Below are 19,873 nucleotides of genomic sequence, written 5' to 3'. Positions count from 1 at the left end.
TTTCATGGGGAGTGATGGGCAGGGCACTTTCCCAGTTGTTTCCTGGCCATTTGTGTTTCCTCGTGTGACTTGCCTGCTCACATCCTTTGTTCGTTTTTTATTAGGTAATTTCATTTTGTCTTTAGCTTCCTTAGCCCTTTGCTTTCCTCTATAAATTTTATGATCAATTTATTTTTGCACACAAAAAATTGGGATTTTCACAAAAATTGAGTTAAATTGTACACGTCATTTAGGAAGACCAAAATTTTTATGTTGTTGTCTCTTCATGTCCATGAATTTTTGCATACATGGTCATTATTCACAATTTATTCTCTGCCCTTCAGTATTTTTATTTCCCTTTTTTCATCTTCCTCATTTTAGTGAAATTCATCCCTAAGTTCTTTACAGTTTTGTTTTGTTGCTACTATGAATAGTTTTTTTCCCAATTACTATTCCAAATTATTATTTTTACCCAACTCCTATTTCTTTTTCTTGCCTTATTGCACTGGTGAGAAGGCCAAGTACAATGTTGAGTAGGATTCGTGAGAGCGAGCAGCCTTGTCTTTTCCTTTTTGAAAGTTAAAATACTTCTGTATGTTTGCAAACACACAGCACTTTCCCAGAAAAAAACGCATAAGAAATTGGTGATAATGATTGTCTCAAGGAATGGGAACCCGGTGGTTAAGGGCCAGAGGAGAGGGATAGTCCTAGCAGCTCATTAGTCCTTTTTGCTTTTTGTTCCAGGAGCATTTAAATCCTTTTGAAAATATTAAGTGAAATTAACACAGTAACGGAAGATGCTGGAATTCCTTTTGTTCACTGTGTCCAATTCTCACTCCTTCCTGACCTCCCCTGACGTTGCTTCCTCCGAGGGATATTCTTTGTATTATAAACATTGTAATGTCTTCAGTTTTAAAAAGGGGACCACACTAGAGTATTCTTCCAGCATTTACCTCCTGCTTTTGCATAACTGTGTGTGTATATATCCACAGAAACTACAGAAGAACGTTTCGTGTTGTGTATTTGTGTATTATGGAGGTGAAATTACACTGCAAGTATAATTCTACTTTTTTTGCTCTATTATTTATTCAGGAGCTTTATCCATATTGTTATAAATATATCTAGCTCTCTTCCCTTTTAATAGCTGCACAGTATTATATAACACGAAAACATAACTATTCCTTTATCTACTTTAGAATTCCTCTAGGCTAGATACAGAGTCGTGAAATTGTTGGTTCTAAGGGTATACATATTTGTTGTTGTTGTTTTAACAAATACTGCCAAACTGCTCTACGAAGTGACTGTGTCGGTCTTTTTCATGCACCCATCGAGTATGTTCTCGAGGATTTACACAGTCCCTTGCTGACTTGCTGTGGCCTTGGTGGAGCAAGGCATGTTTCCTCTCTGGACCCCTGGTGACTCCAGCTGTTGGAGGAGGGAGTTGGGTGGACCCCGCAAGTGTAGGAGACGGCGTAATGATAGTTTGTGCAGCCTCAGAGTGGGTCGGGAGCGGCTGCCCTAGAGAAGACAGGGAGAGGAGGAGGACGCGGGTGGCAGCCAAGCTGAAGACAGGCAATTTATGTGCACTTGGCCCGGATCTCAACTCCTCCATTAGCGCAGCAACAATTTATCTGGAGCTTTCACCCAAAAGCCCCCTCTGGAAGGCCCAGATACTCTTTTCCCTGGGGAATTCACCTCCTAGGGTCTCCCAGAGGAAAGAATGCAAGCAGGATTAGCAAAACGTGTATATGGTAACATTGCCACTGAACAGACAAATACTCTCCACAAGTACAGAGCCATCTAACTGCACTGTTCAAAGGTAATTATAAGATTTATAGACAATATTAATTCATAATGTACTACAGATGACGTGGTCCAGTAACGGAACACACATTTACAACTGCGTGAAGGCTCTTTTCCACTGTCATCAGTGTCACGCAGTGACTGAATAGATAAGTGTCTCTGGAGAAGTCTAAATTTGAGCAACTTTCTGCATGGGAGAGACACCAAATGCCCTCCCACCTTCTCCACCCTACCCAGGTCAGCCACTCCGAGGCTGGCAGTGAAAAGACGCGTCTTGTTTACTGTTTCTAAATCTGATGCCTGTGTCCATTTACCCACACTTGGTGCAAATCAGGATACATTGTATGGTTTCCCGATGTATGCATTTTGGTTTATTTTACGTGAATAAAAGAGAAAAAACTGTTCTTCCTCCTTTGGTCTTAAGAAAAGGGGAGAGATGACAGGGATGAAGTGGATTTTAGGACATGGTAAAGGTAGATTCTGGGCCACAGTAGATGTGGATTCTGAGCTACAATAGAGGTGGGTTCTGGGACAGAGAGCAGGTGGGTTCTGGGACAGGGGTGAGAGGAGGGTTCTGGGACATTGTAGAGACAGGTTCCAGGACAAAGGTGAGGTGGTTCCTGGGACAGGGAGAGATGGGTTCTGGGACATGGTAGAGGTGGGTTCTAGGACGAGGACCAGGGGCATTCTGGGACAGCGGTGAGAGGAAGGTTCTGGGACAGAGGCAAGGTGGATTCAGGGACAGGGAGAGGTGGGTTCTGGGACAGAACAGATGGACTATGGGATTGTGGGCTAGCCATCCCACGTCATGTTCCAAGAACCCCCTCCTCATGCGTAGTTCCCCTGGAGCTCTTAACTCACTGCCACATTAACTTAGTCTCCCACAGGCCTTAGCTCCAACATCATGTGCTCAGAAAGGCCTCCCTGGGGCCCCCAGCCCCGCATGGCCCCCTTGTTACACTCTCATCCTGTCCTGTACTTTCTCTTGGTACCCCTCTGCCTGGCCGGTGATGGTAGATCTGTACCTGTGATGACTTGGGCATCGCCTACTCCTGACTAGACGGTGGCTCCCTGCGGGCAGGCGCCATGTCTGAACTGCTCGCCACAGAGCACAGGGCCAGCCCCAGAGAGGTTGCTCAGTAATCATCTGTATCGAACGAGTGAGTCTTCCATGAGACGAAGGCTCCTGTTTGATGTGCGGTTTCATTCCTCGTGCCCGAGAGGCCTTATAAGTGTCTGATGAATCAATGCATAAAGGAAAGGAAGGTGTCCGGGCAAGAGGAAGTGAAGGAGGAAAGAATAGGGAGGGAAAGTGAAAGAGAAGGAAAGGAGGAAATGTAGGAGGGAGAGACTCAAGAGAGCCAGAGACAGGGAGAGAGACGAAGGGAGGGGAACTGACAGGCACAGAGGGAGAGCCGGGAGCGAATGAATTAATGCACGCCGGACTTAATGAAATACCCAACGCCCTCCCGCCTGCGCGCGCCCTCGGGCTGGGCGGGCAGTGCGTCTCCCTGCTCGGGGCCACGGCCGCGCCCGCAGAAGCCACGCGGGCGGGTGGCGCGACCCCGGCCTGGGTGACCCCGCGCTCGCTGGGCGCTGAGGGTCGCGAGCCCGCCCCCAGGCCGCCCCGCGCCGGCCCCGCCCCTCCCCTCCCCGCCCGCGCCCCCACCCCGCGCCGCCCGGCCGCGCGCTGCATTGTGGGAGTTGTGGTCCCCGCGGCCCCGCGGAGCGCAGCGCGGCGTCGGCACCAGCGGGGGACCGGTTCTGCTCGGGCTCCGGCGGCGTGGGCCGGGCAGTGGCCGGGCGGTGGCTCCGCGGCGCGGGCAGGGGGCGTCCGCGCGTCCGCGCCCTCGGGCGGCGGCGTCACCCGGGCTCCAGCGGCCGCGCCTGCCGCCCGCGCACCCGGGCGCAGGTAAGCGGCGTCTCCCGGGGCTGCGGGGCGCGAGGGCGGCACGGCCGGGCCGACCCCGCGGGAAGGAGGGAGGAGGCGGGGGCCGGGCGGCTGCAGGCCCGCGGTCCCCACGCCCGGCGGCGCGGCCGCTGAGGATGCTCAGCGCCCCACATCCCGGCCCGGCCGAGGGGCTCCGCTGCCCAGCGCTCTCTACGTGCTGAGCGCTGCCGCCTCGGCAGTGTTCCCGGCCCAGGCATCACCCTCCTCCTCCTCTTGCCTCATCGCGACCCTCTGCACTGTGTTAACACCCTGTACCCCCGTCACCCTCCTCGGTGGCCATCCTTTTAGGTCTTTTCCCTTGCTTGCTCTCCCCTCCCCCATCCGTTATCACCCACTTCCCGTTTCGCATGGAGACCCTCCACTGTCCCATTAGTTATCACCATAAGCCTCCTTCCCTAATCGCCCACTTTTTCTGTCAGTACTCTCCTTTCCATCCCCCACCTCCTGGTGGTCACCATCTGTGTTAACCTATCCTGTATCCTCCCTCTTTCCCCCACTCTCCTGAGTGGGTGGATACTGGAAAAGCTGGCCAAGAAAGTGAGGAGAAAAGGTCTCCGGTTCCCCACAGGGGAGTGCTGGACCCGGGGCAACTCTCAGGCTCCTGGGGGGCTTCGCACATGCCTCACACACCTTACCCAGAGCTGCCCTGCCCCTTGGGGAAGCTTCTCAGGTGGCCTGGCCATACGGTACCCTGAAAGGGACCAGAAGCTCTTTAGCACTGGCTGCCTCTTGGACTGGTAATGTGAACTGGATTAATCAGGTTACAGCTATGAGTCTGTTCCCCAAGGTGTTCATTGTATCAGAAGTTATACCTGATAGAATTTGCTCACCCAAAATTGGCCATGAATTCAGACCCTGTTCCCCAGAGATGGTTGACTTTTAAGACCTGGAGTTGCATGTTACTAAAGTGCAGAGCTGCAATGAGATGCCCCCATCCCTAATGAGGATTGACATGGAACGGATCTGTAAAGGAAGGAGGAAGTTACTGCGGTCTCCAAGACAAGGGGTGGGGGTGGGAGTGGAGAGGGCAGAATTCATGCCCTCCCAGCCTGAGGGCTGGGGGCTCGTCTTTGGACGCTTTGAGGGTCAGATGTTTGAACCAGTGCTTGATAAACTGCCAATCATCTTGCAAAGGTAACGGTTTAATTTAGTGCCACATTTCAGCTGTGAGCTTGTTAATCCACCTCTGGACACAGGGACCTGCCAGCAGAGTTTGGCTGAAAATAAAGTGACAGGTACGAAAAGTCCTTCCCTCAGCTCTCAGTGCTGTTTGTGATCTTGTGAGCAGGGTCCAAAGCTGGAGTTCAGGGCGTCAGGATCTTTTGCTGCCTTTGGTTTATAGCTCAGTTGAGGGAGCGTTCATGGCTGGCGTTGTAGAGATGAGGCTTCCCTGAGGAGCGGGTAACCGGAATGAGTGTCCGATGGAGCGATTCCCTCCTCGTCTGCCTGCTCCTCTGGGTCTTCATTTTGACTGACTTCCACTTTAAGCAGGGCTGATGGGACCTAACACTTAACAGGTGTTTGTTAAATTATCATCATCTCACCCTTAGAACGTTTGAGAAAAAGCTCTCCTCCTGAGAGACTCAGTTTCAAAGTTCCAATTAGGGCTTTAGCTCAGTGATGGGGGAAATCCTTTTAGTAAAAGTGCTTGTTAATCACGCTGATGATAGTTTCACACTGAATTTCAAGAATCCTGGGGTTCTGTTTGGGAGGTGGCTTGCAAACAAAACACCTTTCATCCAGATTTTCTTAGCCTTTTTCTCAAGAGGAAACAGCTGAACTGGAGCCACTGGGGTGGGGAGTGGGGGTCTGTTTCCATCCTTTGGGGCCCAGCCTTTCTCTCTTCTGCCCAGTCTGCGAAGAAATGGAGAAAATGTAAGGAAAAAATTTTTGCTTCTAACCTCCCCACTCTTGTATTTTTCCTAGAAACATAAAAAATGTCCATGAATATTCAGCATGTGTGTTTTTGACTTAACTAAGTATTATAGTCAAGCGATTCTCTTTATTGAACCTACGCTGGGAAGATGTAAGTAGGCAGTTAAGGAGCACCTAAGGTTTCCCTTTTGGTTTTAGCTCTGCATGTCTGGGGACAAAAAAAATAACAAAAAACACCTGAGATGTATGGCATCAGGAGAGTCCAGGCTTTACCTTTGTCATTGGAATTCTCTATCTTGAGACACCTTTTCCTGATGACCCATCTTTGGTCTGCTGGCCAGTGGGGATGGGATGTCACACGTCATAGCCGGCACACACCAATCCATCGCCATGATATGATCATTAAGTGCTTTAAATCCACTCGTTCCCCTTCATCCAGTAGGAAGAGCATCACCCCATCTCACAGATGAGCAAACCAAGGCTTAGAGAAGGGAGTGACCTGCCCAGTGTGGGTTCTTAATCTCTCTGCTATGTTGCAAGAGTTTTCAGGGCAAATTTAGTGGCCAAATTTAGTCCCCGGTGAAAGGGGAGGGTATAGCTTTCCTGTTTTGTTAGTTGCCTTCTCATATTCCTGAGAGAGAAGAGAGAAGGTACAGTGCAAAAGGAAATTTCTGAATTGTCCTGCTTGGCGAGGTGAGAGGATGTATTACACTTGTAGCAGAACGTAGACCTGGCTGTCCTTATCAGATTAGAAAAAGCAGAATGGACAAAGAGTTTCAGCTGGGAAACACGGCCGGGGTTTTTTAGACTCAGGCAACGAGACAGCTGGGCTATGATCGTGTTTTAGGTTATTAGGAGACTCAGAGTGCTAGACACTGGCCCGAACCATCAGCAAGATAGGAGGCAAAGCACTTGTGTCTATTCTGGAGACAGTCAGAGACCAGAAAGGGCTTCTATCTTCATTCCGTCCATCATTTCACTTTCATAACCCCGCGGGTGAGGCCAGTAGGTAGACTCCCAAGCGAGTAGACAGAAAATGCCCCGTGTCAGCCATGGGTGTGACCCCAGGGAGCCCACTTCCTTCTCCAGCTTGATTTAAGCCCAACCTATGTCAGAAGGGCAGGAGAGATTAAATGAGAATGTTGTAGTGCTGTGAAAAGAGAGTAAATTGAAGGATGTGCAGTTTTAAGTTCCTTTGCCATCTTTATGATACTTTTGAATCCAAATTTCTCTTTAATAAAAGCTACAGAGCTTTAAGGAGAATAAGCATTTATTACATCCCCACTAGCAAAGTGGGTAGACTTTGCTTTAAAGTGAGATAGGGTCTGTGTCCCTGCCCAGCTATGTGAACTGGGGTGAGTTTTAGGACCTCTCTGAGCCTCAGTTTCCTCATCCATAAAATGGAGATAACAGTCCCACCTAAGGATGGCACAAAATAGATGGAACGACTATCATTATCAAACAGTATTTGATGCAGCTTAAACACTCCTGTCCTTTTGGGAAATGAGGATGATGGTAAAATGCAGGGAAGAAGGTACAGGGTTGAGAAGTGTGTCACCTTCCAACAAAGGCCTTACTAAATGACCTGGGGCTTTTCCAGTTGAGGACTTCTCCAGGTGTAAAGATTTATGCTGGTTCTTTTGTTTTTTCATCCCAGGTTTGGACCGCCTAAAAAGTCATTTCACAGTGACCAACCCTGCTTGCTCATGTGACCCAAGGCAGCTCCTTCGGCCCTGCCCGCAGTGACTTTTACCGGGAGCGGAGTGGTGGGCGCAGGCGTTTGTCAATGGCAGGACCCGAGAGACAGCCATGCCTCCCCCTGCCCCAGCCGCCCCTCGCCCCCCGCGCTAACCTGCACGGTGAGGGTGCTGCCAGGATCCCTGAGAACTGACTGGCTGACCTTGCCGCAGACCCCCATCGGCCACCCCCCCCACCCCAAAATGTCGCTTGAGTGGCTGGTGGCCTGGAGCTGGTCGCTGGACGGCCTGAGGGACTGCATCGCCACCGGCATCCAGTCCGTGCGGGACTGTGACACCACGGCCGTGGTCACCGTGGCCTGCCTGCTGGTCCTGTTCGTGTGGTACTGTTACCACGTGGGCAGGGAGCAGCCGCGGCCCTACGCGGCCGTCAACACGCTGATGCAGGGCCCGGATGCCGGCGGGCTGCAGAACGGCTTCGCCTACTGCCAGTCCCCCGAGTGCGTGCGCTGCAGCCACAGTGACGGCCTCAACCAGAAGCTGTACCACAACCTGCAGGAGTACGCCAAGCACTACTCCTGGGCCGGCATGGGCCGCATCCACAAGGGCGTCCGCGAGCAGGGCCGCTACCTCAGCAGCCGGCCCTCCATCCAGAAGCCCGAGGTCTTCTTCCTGCCCGACCTCCCCACCACGCCCTACTTCGCCCGCGACGCGCAGAAGCACGACGTGGAGCTGCTGGAGCGCAACTTCCAGACCATCCTGTGCGAGTTCGAGACCCTCTACAAAGCCTTCTCAAACTGCAGCCTCCCGCAGGGCTGGAAAATGAACAGCACCCCCAGCGGGGAGTGGATCACCTTTTACTTGGTCAATCAGGGGGTTTGCGTCCCCCGGAACTGCAGGAAGTGCCCACGGACGTACCGCTTGCTTGGAAGCCTTCGGACCTGTATTGGGAACAATGTTTTTGGGAACGCGTGCATCTCCGTGCTGAGCCCCGGCACCGTGATCACGGAGCACTACGGACCCACCAACATCCGCATCCGATGCCACTTAGGTAGGTCGCAGGGACGGGGTCTCCTGGGATGGGGTCTTGTGGCACGTGCTGTTTGCAGGATGGCCTGCCTGCCAGACGGGAGTCCAGACACCACAGCAGTTCAGTAGCCGGCATGCGCCTTTTCACATGCTTCCTGTGCTGTGATCAAAAATCAATGCGTCACACATAAACCACGTCGGCACAGCAGAGATTAAGACAGAAAGGAAATGTGTGATCAGTATGAATCTAATTTGTGACAGAAGCTCTGTCCAAAGGAACTGACTGTCTGCAGTGGTGGGAATGGGCCCACCCGCACTGTCCGACACGGGAACCACCAGCCGCGTGTAACTGCTAAGTGCTTGCACCGTGGCTGGTGCAACTAAGGAGCTTGATTTTTAGTCTAAATTTAAATTCTCACATATGGCAAAGGGCCACTGTACCGGACAGGGTAGATCTGGAGCCCAAGGCTTCTGGGATGATTACCGAGGTCCGCGATGCCGTCGAGGAGGCTGGGAGATACCCAGGTGCCTTCTGATCACCAAGGATGAAGTGATGCTTGGTGTTAAGTTGATTTTACTTGGGTTCTCAGGAAGTTGGTGATATGTATAGTGCGTGTCGCAGTGGTTTTGAGAACAGGGGTCTGGAGTCAGGCCTCCTGTGTTTGCATCCTGGCCCCACCAGCAGCTGGCTGTGTCACTTTGGGCAAGTCGCTTCACCTCTCTGGGCCTCAGTTGCATTTGGAAAGTGGAGATAAAAAGGTCATTTCACAGAATTATGTTGTGGGTCTGGTAAGATAACGTGTTCTAAAGCATTTGTTCATACAGAGCCTGATAGAGAGTGAGCAGCTGATAAAAGTAGGCTTCAAAACGACTTGGTGAAGAGGGATATTAGTTCCCCCAAATGCCTCCTTCCTGGTGAGTCGTGATAACATGCTGGTTACCAGGGCAACGGCACCACTGGTTAGCATCCCAGATTAGAGCAGCTGCCGAGAGCCTTGGCAAGGTCCAGCTTTGGAAGTTTGCAACGTGGCCGCGCCAGCTTGGGAACGGAGGGAGAGGACACGGGGAGCCCCGGTGTAGGCAGGAGCAGGGGTTCATAACCACACTCTGTAGGGGACCTGAATCCGCCACCCCGGCCCTCTAGCCCCTCTACTCCTCCCACTCGCTCTCTTTGGGGATTCTGAATAACATGTGGCTTGGACAGCAGGGTTCAGTGCTTTAAAAAAAAAAAAAAAAAAAAGAACTACTAGATTTGAGCAATTGGCACTTGAGTATTTTAAGAGTAAAAGCAGGACAGGGGAGGGGCTCTGGAGGAAGGAGCCTGGCTTCGTGGTCAGCTGTGAGAGTCTGGGCAGTAACTGTGTCTGTAAAATGGGGAGACTACACTTACAGGAACGTTGAGAGGTGTAAATAAAATAGTATCTTCCATGGCAGCTTGACACGGTGCCTGGCCTCTGACGGCATTCGGGAAATGGTATTCGAGGAGCTTTTATGGTCAAATGCTGTGCTGGGCAGTGTGAAAACTAAGACATAGTCTCTGCCCTTGGGAAACACAGGGAAATGAACAGACCTGGGAGGCACCTGGAGTCGGGTCCCAGCTTAGCCCCACTTGCCGAGGGACCTTGGGCAGGATCTGAAACTCTCTGCGCCTCAGTTTTCTTCTCCCTAAAGTGGGAGTAATACCTACCAGGGGGGGCTGTTTGGACGATTAGAAGTATGCAGTGTGTGTAAAGTACTGAGCAGGTGAGGGGCAGCCAGTTAAAGGGGCTCTGGTTAATCTCAGAAATGAGATGATTGTCTAAGTGGTGATCACGATCAGTAAAATCTCTGTGCGAGGCACCAGGGCGTGTGCTGAGCTCCGAGGATGCAGGGGCTGCAGGTGGGCGCTCTGGGGAGATGGGTCTGCCCCTGAGGGCTCCCTGGGACCGCCAGGGTGGGGTGGGGGTGCCAGGTCTGGGCTCACCAGGGAGCCTGCTGGTGGGGGCTGAGCCTGGGCAGGTGGGTGGGAGCAGACCGCAGAGGCCCCGCTGCCAGGCTGAGGAATTGAGGCTGTGGGCAGCGGAGAGCAGTGCTGTTCTTTTCAAAGGTATTCCTTGTGCGTTTTTAAAAAGCTTCAGGATGACAGGTAGGGAAGGGCATGTGAGGTTGATGTGGTCGAATTCCAGGCAGGTGTGTTGAGTAGGATGTGCTGGTGGATCTGCCTCCTGGGTGTTCATGCCCGTGGTGTGTCTGTGCAGTGTACATGCATGTGTGTGTGTGATGTGTGTGTAAAGCATGCCTACATGGGCCTCTTTATGACCTGTCATTCCCCTCCTGGCCCAGCGAGTTCCTTCTCACCAGGGAAACTGGGTCAGCCGTGTCACCCTGGACAGGAGGCGGCGTTGGAAGGCATCCCTCTGGTGTGGGGCTGTTCCCGAGGCTGGGGCGAGCGCCAGGGTTGGGTTTGCTCTGTGGTGTCCATGTCCGGATCCACCCAGGAAGGAGACAGAGGGGTGTGAGACTCCCGTGACCCTGTGTGTTGACAGAGGGCGTGCCCAGAGAATGAGGTCAGAGTGGGCAGGCCTGGTACGTGCCAGAGGCCACCCCTCTGCCAGTTACCTGGCTGCCGCGGGAGGCACCTGCGGTTCCAGAACTGTGCCCTTGACATGTCAACCCAGGCCTCCTTTCCTGCCTCTGTCTGCATGGTGACTGGGGGCGCTGTCCTTTCTCATGGCTGCCTCCTCTCCGTGTGGCGCACGCTGGCAGAGGTCTGCTCTGAGCTTCCTCTAGGGACAGCGTCACTCAGCCTCCCCTCCCCACAGGGCCACGTGACAGTTGTGGGCCAGCTGTCACTCAGCATCATGTACGGCCAGGATGTCCCGAGCCACTGCCACAAGCCTCCAGGGAACAACCTCTGAAACTAACTAGGCAGGTGTTACTGGGGAGGCAGATACCTGTCCAAGTGGCCGACCCTCAGGAAAGGGTGGATGAAGATGCATGTGCTCCAGTTCTCATGAAACAAGCAAATTAGACTGATTTCCCTTTCGTGAGTATATTGTTGGATTTCTCTGCCGTCTGGTGGGTGAAACGCGTGGTTCAGCTTGTGTCTGCCTTGCCAACCCCGAGTACCAGCTGCCAGCCTCCTGAGGTGGGGCTTCCGGTGGGCAGAGCCCCCTCCGCACCCATCCTGCGCCTCCTGCAGTGGGCGGTGGGGACAAAGCTGCAAGCCCTAAGCCAGAGGAGCCTGTGGATATAGGACTGGCCGAGGCCGTGCATGGGGCCTGTTCCCAAGGGCCACCACAATGCTTTATTAGGGGGGGCTTTTTTTTTTAAATGGAGGTACTGGGGATAGAACCCAGGACCTCGTGCATGCCAAGCATACACTGTTATCACTGTTATACCCCCTACCCCACATTTGGAGGAGCATTGACCGTTTCTGCCCACTAAGCTGGTTTGTGGCAACAGGCAGGGAGGGTGGGCCTCCGGAAGGCTGGAGCAGAGTGCAGGGGAGGCGGAGGAGAGGCAGCAGGGGGCTGTGAAGCCAGCGAGCCAGGCCATTTTTCTCTTGTACCATGGCACGTGGCAGTGAATCATTTCGTGGCCCGGAGAAAGGGGAGCTTCTTTCTGAAACCCTGAGTGACTGTCCCTGCAGGCCTTCTCCACCCGAACCAACCAGTGAAAGCACACATGAAAAGATGTGGCCTGTGGGCACTCTCCATCTGGGCCAGCGAGCGGCACCCCTAACCTCTGCCCCAGCAGCTGTAGTGGGAGACTGTGGTTCCACAGGCAGAATGGAGGATGTCAGTGGATTCTGTGGAAGGTGCTATTGGTGGTTGAAACGTACTAACTACAGGACAGTTAGCATTCGCTTGGTACCACTGATGTGATACCTAGCATGTAGGCTACTGTCCAGGGTTAGAAGAGCCTGTTCTTTGGAGTCAGATTCAGGTTCAAATCTCAGTTCCTGCAGAACTAAGTAGTGACTTCCAGCAGGTCAGTTAACTTCTCTAAAGCTCAGTTGCTCCATCTGGATAAGTGTGTGAAGTGATGTCTGTAAAGTGTTTATTTAACTCAAACCTGCTCACAGTGAGTCTTCAGTTATTGTAGCCAGGATGGTGGTTGTGCAGCCCTGGAAGGCGAGCATGCCACTGTCCCCTCTTTACAGACGAGCAGGCTATAGCTCAGAGAGGTTGAGTGACTTGCTCAAAGTCACGCAGCACATAAGGGTCAGAGTCAGTCTTCTGACCCCAAGTCCTCTATCCTGCCGTGTGGCCTCTGTTTGAATTCTTACTCCATACATGCTCCCTGGAACCATCCATTTCTGGTTGAGAGGGTGTCTTAAATATTCTGGCTGTTAGAAGGCTGTGTCGTGTGTCGTGAGGGACACGAAATCAGACAGGGGTGCCGACTGGCCCAGGGTCAGTTGTCGGGGGAGTCACTGAGGACAGATGAGAACACTGCTACCCCAGCCCCTCTCCTGGGGCCCTGCTGCCTCCCGGGTCAGGCCTTTCGGAGAGCTGTCTGTCGGGCCATCCCAACCTCTTCTGAGTCTGTTAGATGGCTGCGCTGGTGCCTTCATTTAGGACGACCATGTAGTGCCGGGGCCACACGTTCCTTCAGACCCTCCCTTGGGTTGGAGATGGGGGTGTGAAATGCACACACAGCAGCGCTTCAGCCAGACCCCCTTTCCGGGGTCGTGCACCCGAGCATCGGACCCCCACTTGCATTTTGAATGTACGGCTTCTTGCGAAGGGGGCAGTCTGTTTCCTCTCGGAGCTCCAGCGTTTCCTCAGGGGAGTCTTCTGCTCCCCCAGAACGAGGCTGGGGGAACTTAGACTGAGAAGGTGCCATCCTCGGGCCTCACGATGGCTTTAGAGGTTGGGACCCAAAGGGGAGGGCGGCGTGTGAGTCTTTGCGTCTTTAATCTCAGTGGAGGTAGCCCCTGCCTGTTGGGCCAGGCGGGGCTCTGAACCCGGCCTCCCTCGATGTCTGAAGGCCCCATGGTTGGGCTTCAGGAGACTCAGAGGTGTGGTGCAAGCCCCAGTCCGCGCTCTGTAACCAGCGGAGCCCGTGGCCCAGAGCAGATCAAGGCCGTGGAGGGATGGGTTTTTCCAGGGAGCACAGTGAGGACCCAGGGGTACAGCCTGTGTCTGTCCTGTCCAACCCACCCCCAAACAGGGCTCCTGAGGGGTGAGGCGGGAGGCGGTGCTTCGGAAGCTGGGAGCTCTCTCCAAAGCCAGCCACCCCGACTTCCCGCGTCCCTGCTCCGCCCTCCCTCATTCTCTTTCCTCTGCTTCTCCCCCCTGCCAAAGGTCTGAAGACTCCAAGTGGCTGTGAGCTGGTGGTGGGCGGGGAGCCCCAGTGCTGGGCAGAGGGCCGCTGCCTCCTCTTCGATGACTCTTTCCTGCACACCGCATTCCACGAAGGTGGGTGTCCGCCGTTCCTGATGCCACCTTTAGAAACAAAATCAGAAACCTTGTTTTTTAGAGCAGTTTCTGGTTGCCAGAAAAACTGAGCAGAAAGTACAGAGTCTGCCCCTTCACATGACCCCCCCCCATACAGTTTCCACTTTCATTGGCATCTTGCATTCCATTCGTGTGGTACCTTTGCTATGATTGATGGGCCAGTTTTGACACGTTGTTATTAACTGCGTCCACCGTGGCAGGATCTTACGGAGTAGCTTCACTGCCCTAAAAACCGTCTGCGCTCCACCCACCGCTCTTTCTCCCCTCCTTCCCTCTGCCCACTTCCTCTCCGGCATTCTGCTCAGAACCTTCTGGAGCCTTCTGGTAACACTGCTGATTATGAGATCAGGAGGTGGTTGTCTTGCGATCTGTGTTAAGGGGCGGGCCAGGTCCCCTCCCGAGAGCCGGCCGTGCGGGTGCCGCTCTGCGTGGGTCCTGGCTCCGGGTGGTTTGAACCTCTCCTCTCTCACCACCCCTCCCCCCAGGTTCAGCGGAGGATGGCCCACGGGTGGTTTTCATGGTGGATCTGTGGCATCCAAACGTCGCAGCGGCCGAACGGCAGGCCCTGGATTTCATCTTTGCTCCGGGACGATGAGAGCGCTGCCCTTGCTGGAGTCGGCGAGAGGGGCCGCGGGGCCGGGTGCGGCCCAGCCCCCGCCCGTGGTTTCCGTGCTCACAAACCTGCCTCAATGGAAGTTCTTATTTGCAATTTTTTTTTCATGTTGGGTCCCTCTTTCCTTTGATTATTGAAAACGGGAAATTTTCAGCTTGTATTTCCTTAGATTCTTTTCCTTCCAGTCATTTGCTCTGTGGTTCCTTTCTGCCTAGTGGCGCATTACTCTGCTCTGTGGCTGGAGGCGCAGTGTCCCTGTTGTCTGCGTCATGCTGCTACCTGGTTTTGTCAGCGCTCCGAAGTAGAGTCGCCAAACGGTTATCTGTCTGAATGTGATAGCGTACAACTTCTCGTGGTCGTCTTAAAAGAAAAACAAAACAAGAAAAACTGCTAACCGGAGAGGCTGGAGAACTCGGCCTCTGCTGCCGCCAGTCACCCGGGGGCGGCTGTGGTCACTGTCCCTGGCCAGCTTCACTGGCAGGGTGGCCTGGTTGGGGCAGGGCAGACTCACCATCACTGACCTCACCCCACACCCCGCCAGGTCCCTGGTGGCAAAGCGCGTCGGGCTCGTGGGACTGGAGGCTTTTCTGTAAATGTCGCTTCTGACCGGGCTGGGGCTGGGGCTCCGTCGGACCAGCCGTAGAACGTGTGACTTGTTACCTCACTGCCTACAGAAGCCCCACTGCCAAAGCGGGCCTGGAAGACCCCCGCCTGAGCTGTTCTGGGTCCCCGGCGATGAGCCGCGGTTGGGTGAGACCTCACCCACCCAGTGATGTTCCGGGAAAGCCTCTCTCTGGCAAAACTGGAATCGTAGACCCGACCAAAGTGTCTGTTTTGCTTTGGAGTTCTGTTTCTATGATTTTCCATTTATTCGTCTGTACATAAATGTTCCAACGCTGGGCTCAGAGATCGTGGAAGAGTTGGCCCTGTGTCTCTGTCACCGCACGAGGGTGTGGGCCCAGTGAGGGCCACCTACGCGAGTGTGTGCGCGTGAGGACACGGCGGGGACCTACCAGCCCGAAGGACCCACGGTCGTGGCGCTGGTTTTTTGATTTCCTGGGAGGGACGTGGCCAGTTTGAGACGATAAGTCTAGAAATGGCCCCATGGGGGCCGGTGTATGAAAGAGTCACCTCGAGCCGCATTTAGAGATGCCTTTTTTGAATAATGTGTTATGGCAGTCAGGTTTACAAAGCCGTGGAACGGTCTGGAACGCACTGCTCATCACAGGTCCAGGTCCAGGGTTTCTCTCCGGACAGAAACCAGCAGCTTCTGGGAGGAACAACCGTCAGAAGTAAACACGGTCTGACACGCACCAGGGAGTTACTAGCAAGTGTGCAAAGAAAACGTGTCTGCATTTGAGTAAAATTTCGACACAGGTATTTTTCAGTGATTAGAATGCAGGAAAGGGCAGACATTTCGAACACACCTGAAGTCTTTTTACTCATTAAGTTTCTTGTCAAAGAATCACTGAGGTGCATGATTTCTCTACGTACTGACTGCTCTGCGTTTACAAAACCAACAGCCTGCACAGGCACCTGGCTGCCTGTGCGCGTGCGACGTGGTTGGGGAACAGGAGATAAATAAAAGATCTTGCTGAAAACCAGAGTAAAGTGATCTGTTGGAGAGGAGGCGTGACCTGGGCAGAAGGTCTGAGCAGGGCACTCGTGTGACTTTGAGGCTCTTGGTTTCTGGATCATGTGGCAGAGACAGGCGGGCCCCTGAAGGTGATCACGGACAGTCAGTGAAGCAAGATGGAATGCTGAGTAGTGGGCGTGAGGTGGGGGAAAGGAGCAGATCCACGGAGTGTTCGGGAACTGCAGGTGTCACTCTGGGCAAATAACAAGGACTGTGCATCAGGACTCAGTGCCAGGAAGTCGCCCCCATGTGACCCTGAGCAAGTCTCGGGGCCTCTGGGAGCCTCGGTCTCCTCCTCTGTGGCGGCAGTGCCTGGCACATGAAGCCTTTGTGATGTAGCAGGGGTCTGAGCAGTTGTAGAGAAATGGGTGAGGAGGAAGGACGGGTGAGGAGGAAGGACGGATGAGGAAGAGACGGATGAACACGGCCAGTGGTACTGGTGGCCAGGGGAGCTGCGGCTTCTTTCCAGTGTCTGTGTCTAAGTTCAGCGGGGGAAGCAGGGCCCTCAGTAGCTAGGTTTTGAATTTTCCCCCTTGTCCTAGAAGACGGGCAGGGGACTCTGGTGGCCTGGAGCAGCCTGGCCACCGGGCGTGTTCGCAGCCAGCCCACTTGCCGCAGCAAGCAGAAGGGAAGGGCGCTCGCCCGGGGCGGCGCATTTCTCACTCCCCTGAAGTGTGTGCTGCCAGCCGGGCAGCTGCTAAAGTGATTCACACGTTGCGGCCAGGGATGCTCACGGTGGGGGGGAGCCAGCACAGCCGCCCAGCTCCACATGGGAAGCCCTGCCCTCCATCCGGAGGCAGTCTGCCTCAGCTGCAAGGCCAGACCGGTTACTTGGTTTGACAGGGTCACATCCCCAGTCTCCCAGGCACCCGCTCATTGTCCCCTGCAGTCACCTAGATTGCCTGGGTTCGGAGCCCTCCTTTCGTGACTGTGGCCGCACTTGTAGCATCGATCACCCTACAGCGTGTGCCGGGGGAGGGGGAGGGTCGTCCTCATTCACTGGTGCCGGACTTTGGCTGCACGGCACAGTCACCCGGAGAGCTTTGGAGAAATACTGATGCCACGCTCTGCCCCCAAAGCATCTCGTTTCTTTGCCCTGGTCTTGTTATTTATTTCGACTCATTTCCTGGCCTGACTCTGATGTGTAGCTGGGGCTGAGGGTCGCTGCTCTGGGTAGCAAGAATGGCAAGGCTTTTGAAACCAGCCAGCTGGAGGGTTGAGGCTGCACTGCACCCTGTGTAACGCTGGTCTCTAGGGGACGGACACTTTTTAACACTCCTCCAACAGTGCTTTGATGAGTCTCTTGCAAGACCGTAACATTCCCCTTCTTAGTCCTTGAGTTTCCAGGACGTGACCCAACCTCGGCTGCAGGGCAGGGCACCTGACCAGTCAGAGCCTTCTGAACTCCTGGGTACTCAGAGATGGGGGTCAGGGCTGGTCACGTGTGGTCCAGGTTCTTTCCTGGGACCATTGAGAAAGCAAGGCAGCCTTTCATGGGGTTGGGAGTGGGGATCCAGTGTAAAGAAAATCTGAGGGTGAAACCCACAGAGGAAAGCAGGTCCCACCCTGTGGAGAGCATCTGAGTCCTAAATATAGCTTTGCCTGGAACCGGCCCTACCTCTGGACTTTTCAGTTACAGGAGCCAATAAACTCCCTTTTAATTAAGTCAAGTTTGAGTTGTGGTTTCTATTCGTTGCTACTAAATGCCCAAGTCCACTCTGAGCTTCCTCTATAAAGTGGGCCTCGTGCCTCCTCTCATAGGCTTAAAGGGAGGTTTGAGTAAGGTAATATTATGTCAAGTTGTGGGTGGATGGGAAATGCTGCCTACATGTTTTAAAATGTAAATAGGAGAAGTGAAAGTTAAGTACAAAACGCTGTTTTCACAGACCGTCATGCCCCGCTGCAGCCAGCACCTCCCCATAACACGGGCATGCCCCACCGGATCTTGCTAACCAGATGTAAACACAGGGAACAGGACAGAGGAAGGCCGTAGTTTCAGGGCTGCTGACAGATGGCAGTGAAAATGCGCGAGCAGATTGTAGCGTTAGGTGGCAGGAGGCAACACACAGAAGTGACTGACTTTCCACCTCCTTCCTGGGCACACACGTTGGTCCTCACTTTGGATTACCTGCCCTTCCCCACATTTCCCACTTCGCAGGCTTAGCCACCCCGGATTCAAGGCAGATGTGCTTCCTCCTCGAATACAGAGAGCACTGTGCCCTCGGGGAGATTCCCTCGGGGAGATTCCTTCGCGTCCATAACCACCCCACCATGCTTGCAGCCCTGCGGGCCAGGCAGGGACCTTGTGCCCACTCAACACGGGACGAGGTAGGCTCACAGTGCAGAGGATGTGAACCAGGTCGTGGTGCTGGAGGATGAGCTGCAAATAGAAGCCAGGTGTCCCAGGTCCCAGCTCAGCATCCTCAGTCTTTTGAACTCTGGGCATTCGTTCAGGCCTCTCTCCATGGTGGGCAGAGGCTCCCCCGGAAGGCTGTTGGCCCTCTCAGGACACACGCTCTGAGCCCCACTCTCTGCGAGTCCACAGTATGCCAGATTTTTACATACACAGCCTTTCCTCTCCACTTTAAAGAAGACACTGAGGTTCAGAGAATTAAATTAACGTGGCCCAATTTCCACAGCACTAAGTCCCAGAGCTGCGATTTGAACCCAGGTCTCTGACACATGCTCCTGCAGCATCGGGAACCAGCTGGGGCGGGCTGGAGAGTGTGGACACGCTCTGTACCTCCTCACTGGCAAGGGAGACAGAGACGGAGATGGCCTGTCTCAGTGCCCCCTCGCCGCCCCGCTTCCCGCCCTGCGTCAGGCCCCCACACCTGCCCCGGGAGCCCTCATGCCAGCTGAGCAGGAAGGCGGGGCAGCGAGGGGCCAGCACTCGGCTTGGACCTGAGCACGCACGGGCAATCTTGAAACGGCCTCTTCTTGACTCTTGACATGACTCAAAAGGCACTCAGAATTTTGTTCCCTGGAGAAATACAGCTCGTTTCAGGTTCAGACATTTAAAATAAACAGAGAGGAAGTGTCTTTTTTCCCCCTTGAAGCCCTTAGAATCTTCACCTTAAGCCTCCCAAATTCAAGGACCACGTTGAGAAAAAATCCAGGGTATCTTATCTTATTTTCCCCTGAGCTCAGATGACAAGTGTTGATCTTACATCCTGCCCTCCCCAGCGGCCCAGTGGCAGGGGACAGGGGACTTCCCCTCCTGCTGCTCTTTTCCCAGGAGAAGACCACGGTGAAGGCAGGGGCAGGCATGTGTGTGTACACGTGTGTGTGGTGGGAGGGCGTGAACAGACGCTGGTGTTGCCTGCAGTTCAAGAGAATCAGCCGTCGTTTCCTGCTTACGATGGAATCCTTCCGACTAGGGCTCTGCCTCGTGTTCTCCATCCTCTCTCTGCCCCAAGTGCCGGCGCGTCCAGTCTCCCATGTAGTCCTCAGATCTGCTCATTTCTCTCTGTGGTCCCGTTGCTCCCCGCCCCCCTGCTCCGGGCCAGTAGCCTCTCCTGCCTGGACAACCACAGCCTCCTGAGGGCTTCCATTCTTGCCATCTGAGAGCCAGCGACGTTTCCAGTGAGAACCAAATCGAGTAACTCCCCTGCATAAAGGCTCCCCACCACCCAGCGCCCGGCAGCCTTGCAGGGTCCTTCGTGGCGCGCCCCTGTCTCCCCCTGCCCCGTGCTCCCTGGCACCACACTGCTGAACGACAGGGGCTTGGAGCTGCCAGGACACGCAAGTTTGCAGCGTGGGGGTGTCAGTTTCCTGTGGCCGCTGTGACAAACGACTACAAACTTGGGGGCTTAAAACAACAGACCTCATTCTTTCGCCCTTTGG

At 54.1% G+C, this 19,873-nt stretch overlaps 1 protein-coding gene across 1 annotated transcript; it reads left to right on the top strand.

Moving 5' to 3' along the window:
- Window positions 1–3,491: 3,491 nt before the first annotated feature.
- Window positions 3,492–15,992, top strand: ASPHD2 (aspartate beta-hydroxylase domain containing 2). Its single transcript, XM_031442948.2, has 4 exons — window positions 3,492–3,694; window positions 7,266–8,356; window positions 13,626–13,739; window positions 14,264–15,992. Exons 2-4 carry the CDS (start codon window positions 7,549–7,551, stop codon window positions 14,371–14,373), a joined length of 1,032 nt encoding a protein of 343 aa, XP_031298808.1. The 5' UTR covers window positions 3,492–3,694; window positions 7,266–7,548; the 3' UTR covers window positions 14,374–15,992.
- The last annotated feature ends 3,881 nt before the right edge of the window (window positions 15,993–19,873 follow it).

The sequence above is a fragment of the Camelus dromedarius genome, chromosome 31, assembly GCF_036321535.1.
Source record: "Camelus dromedarius isolate mCamDro1 chromosome 31, mCamDro1.pat, whole genome shotgun sequence".
Lineage (NCBI taxonomy): Eukaryota > Metazoa > Chordata > Mammalia > Artiodactyla > Camelidae > Camelus > Camelus dromedarius.
This window is presented reverse-complemented; position numbering and strand designations above follow the sequence as displayed.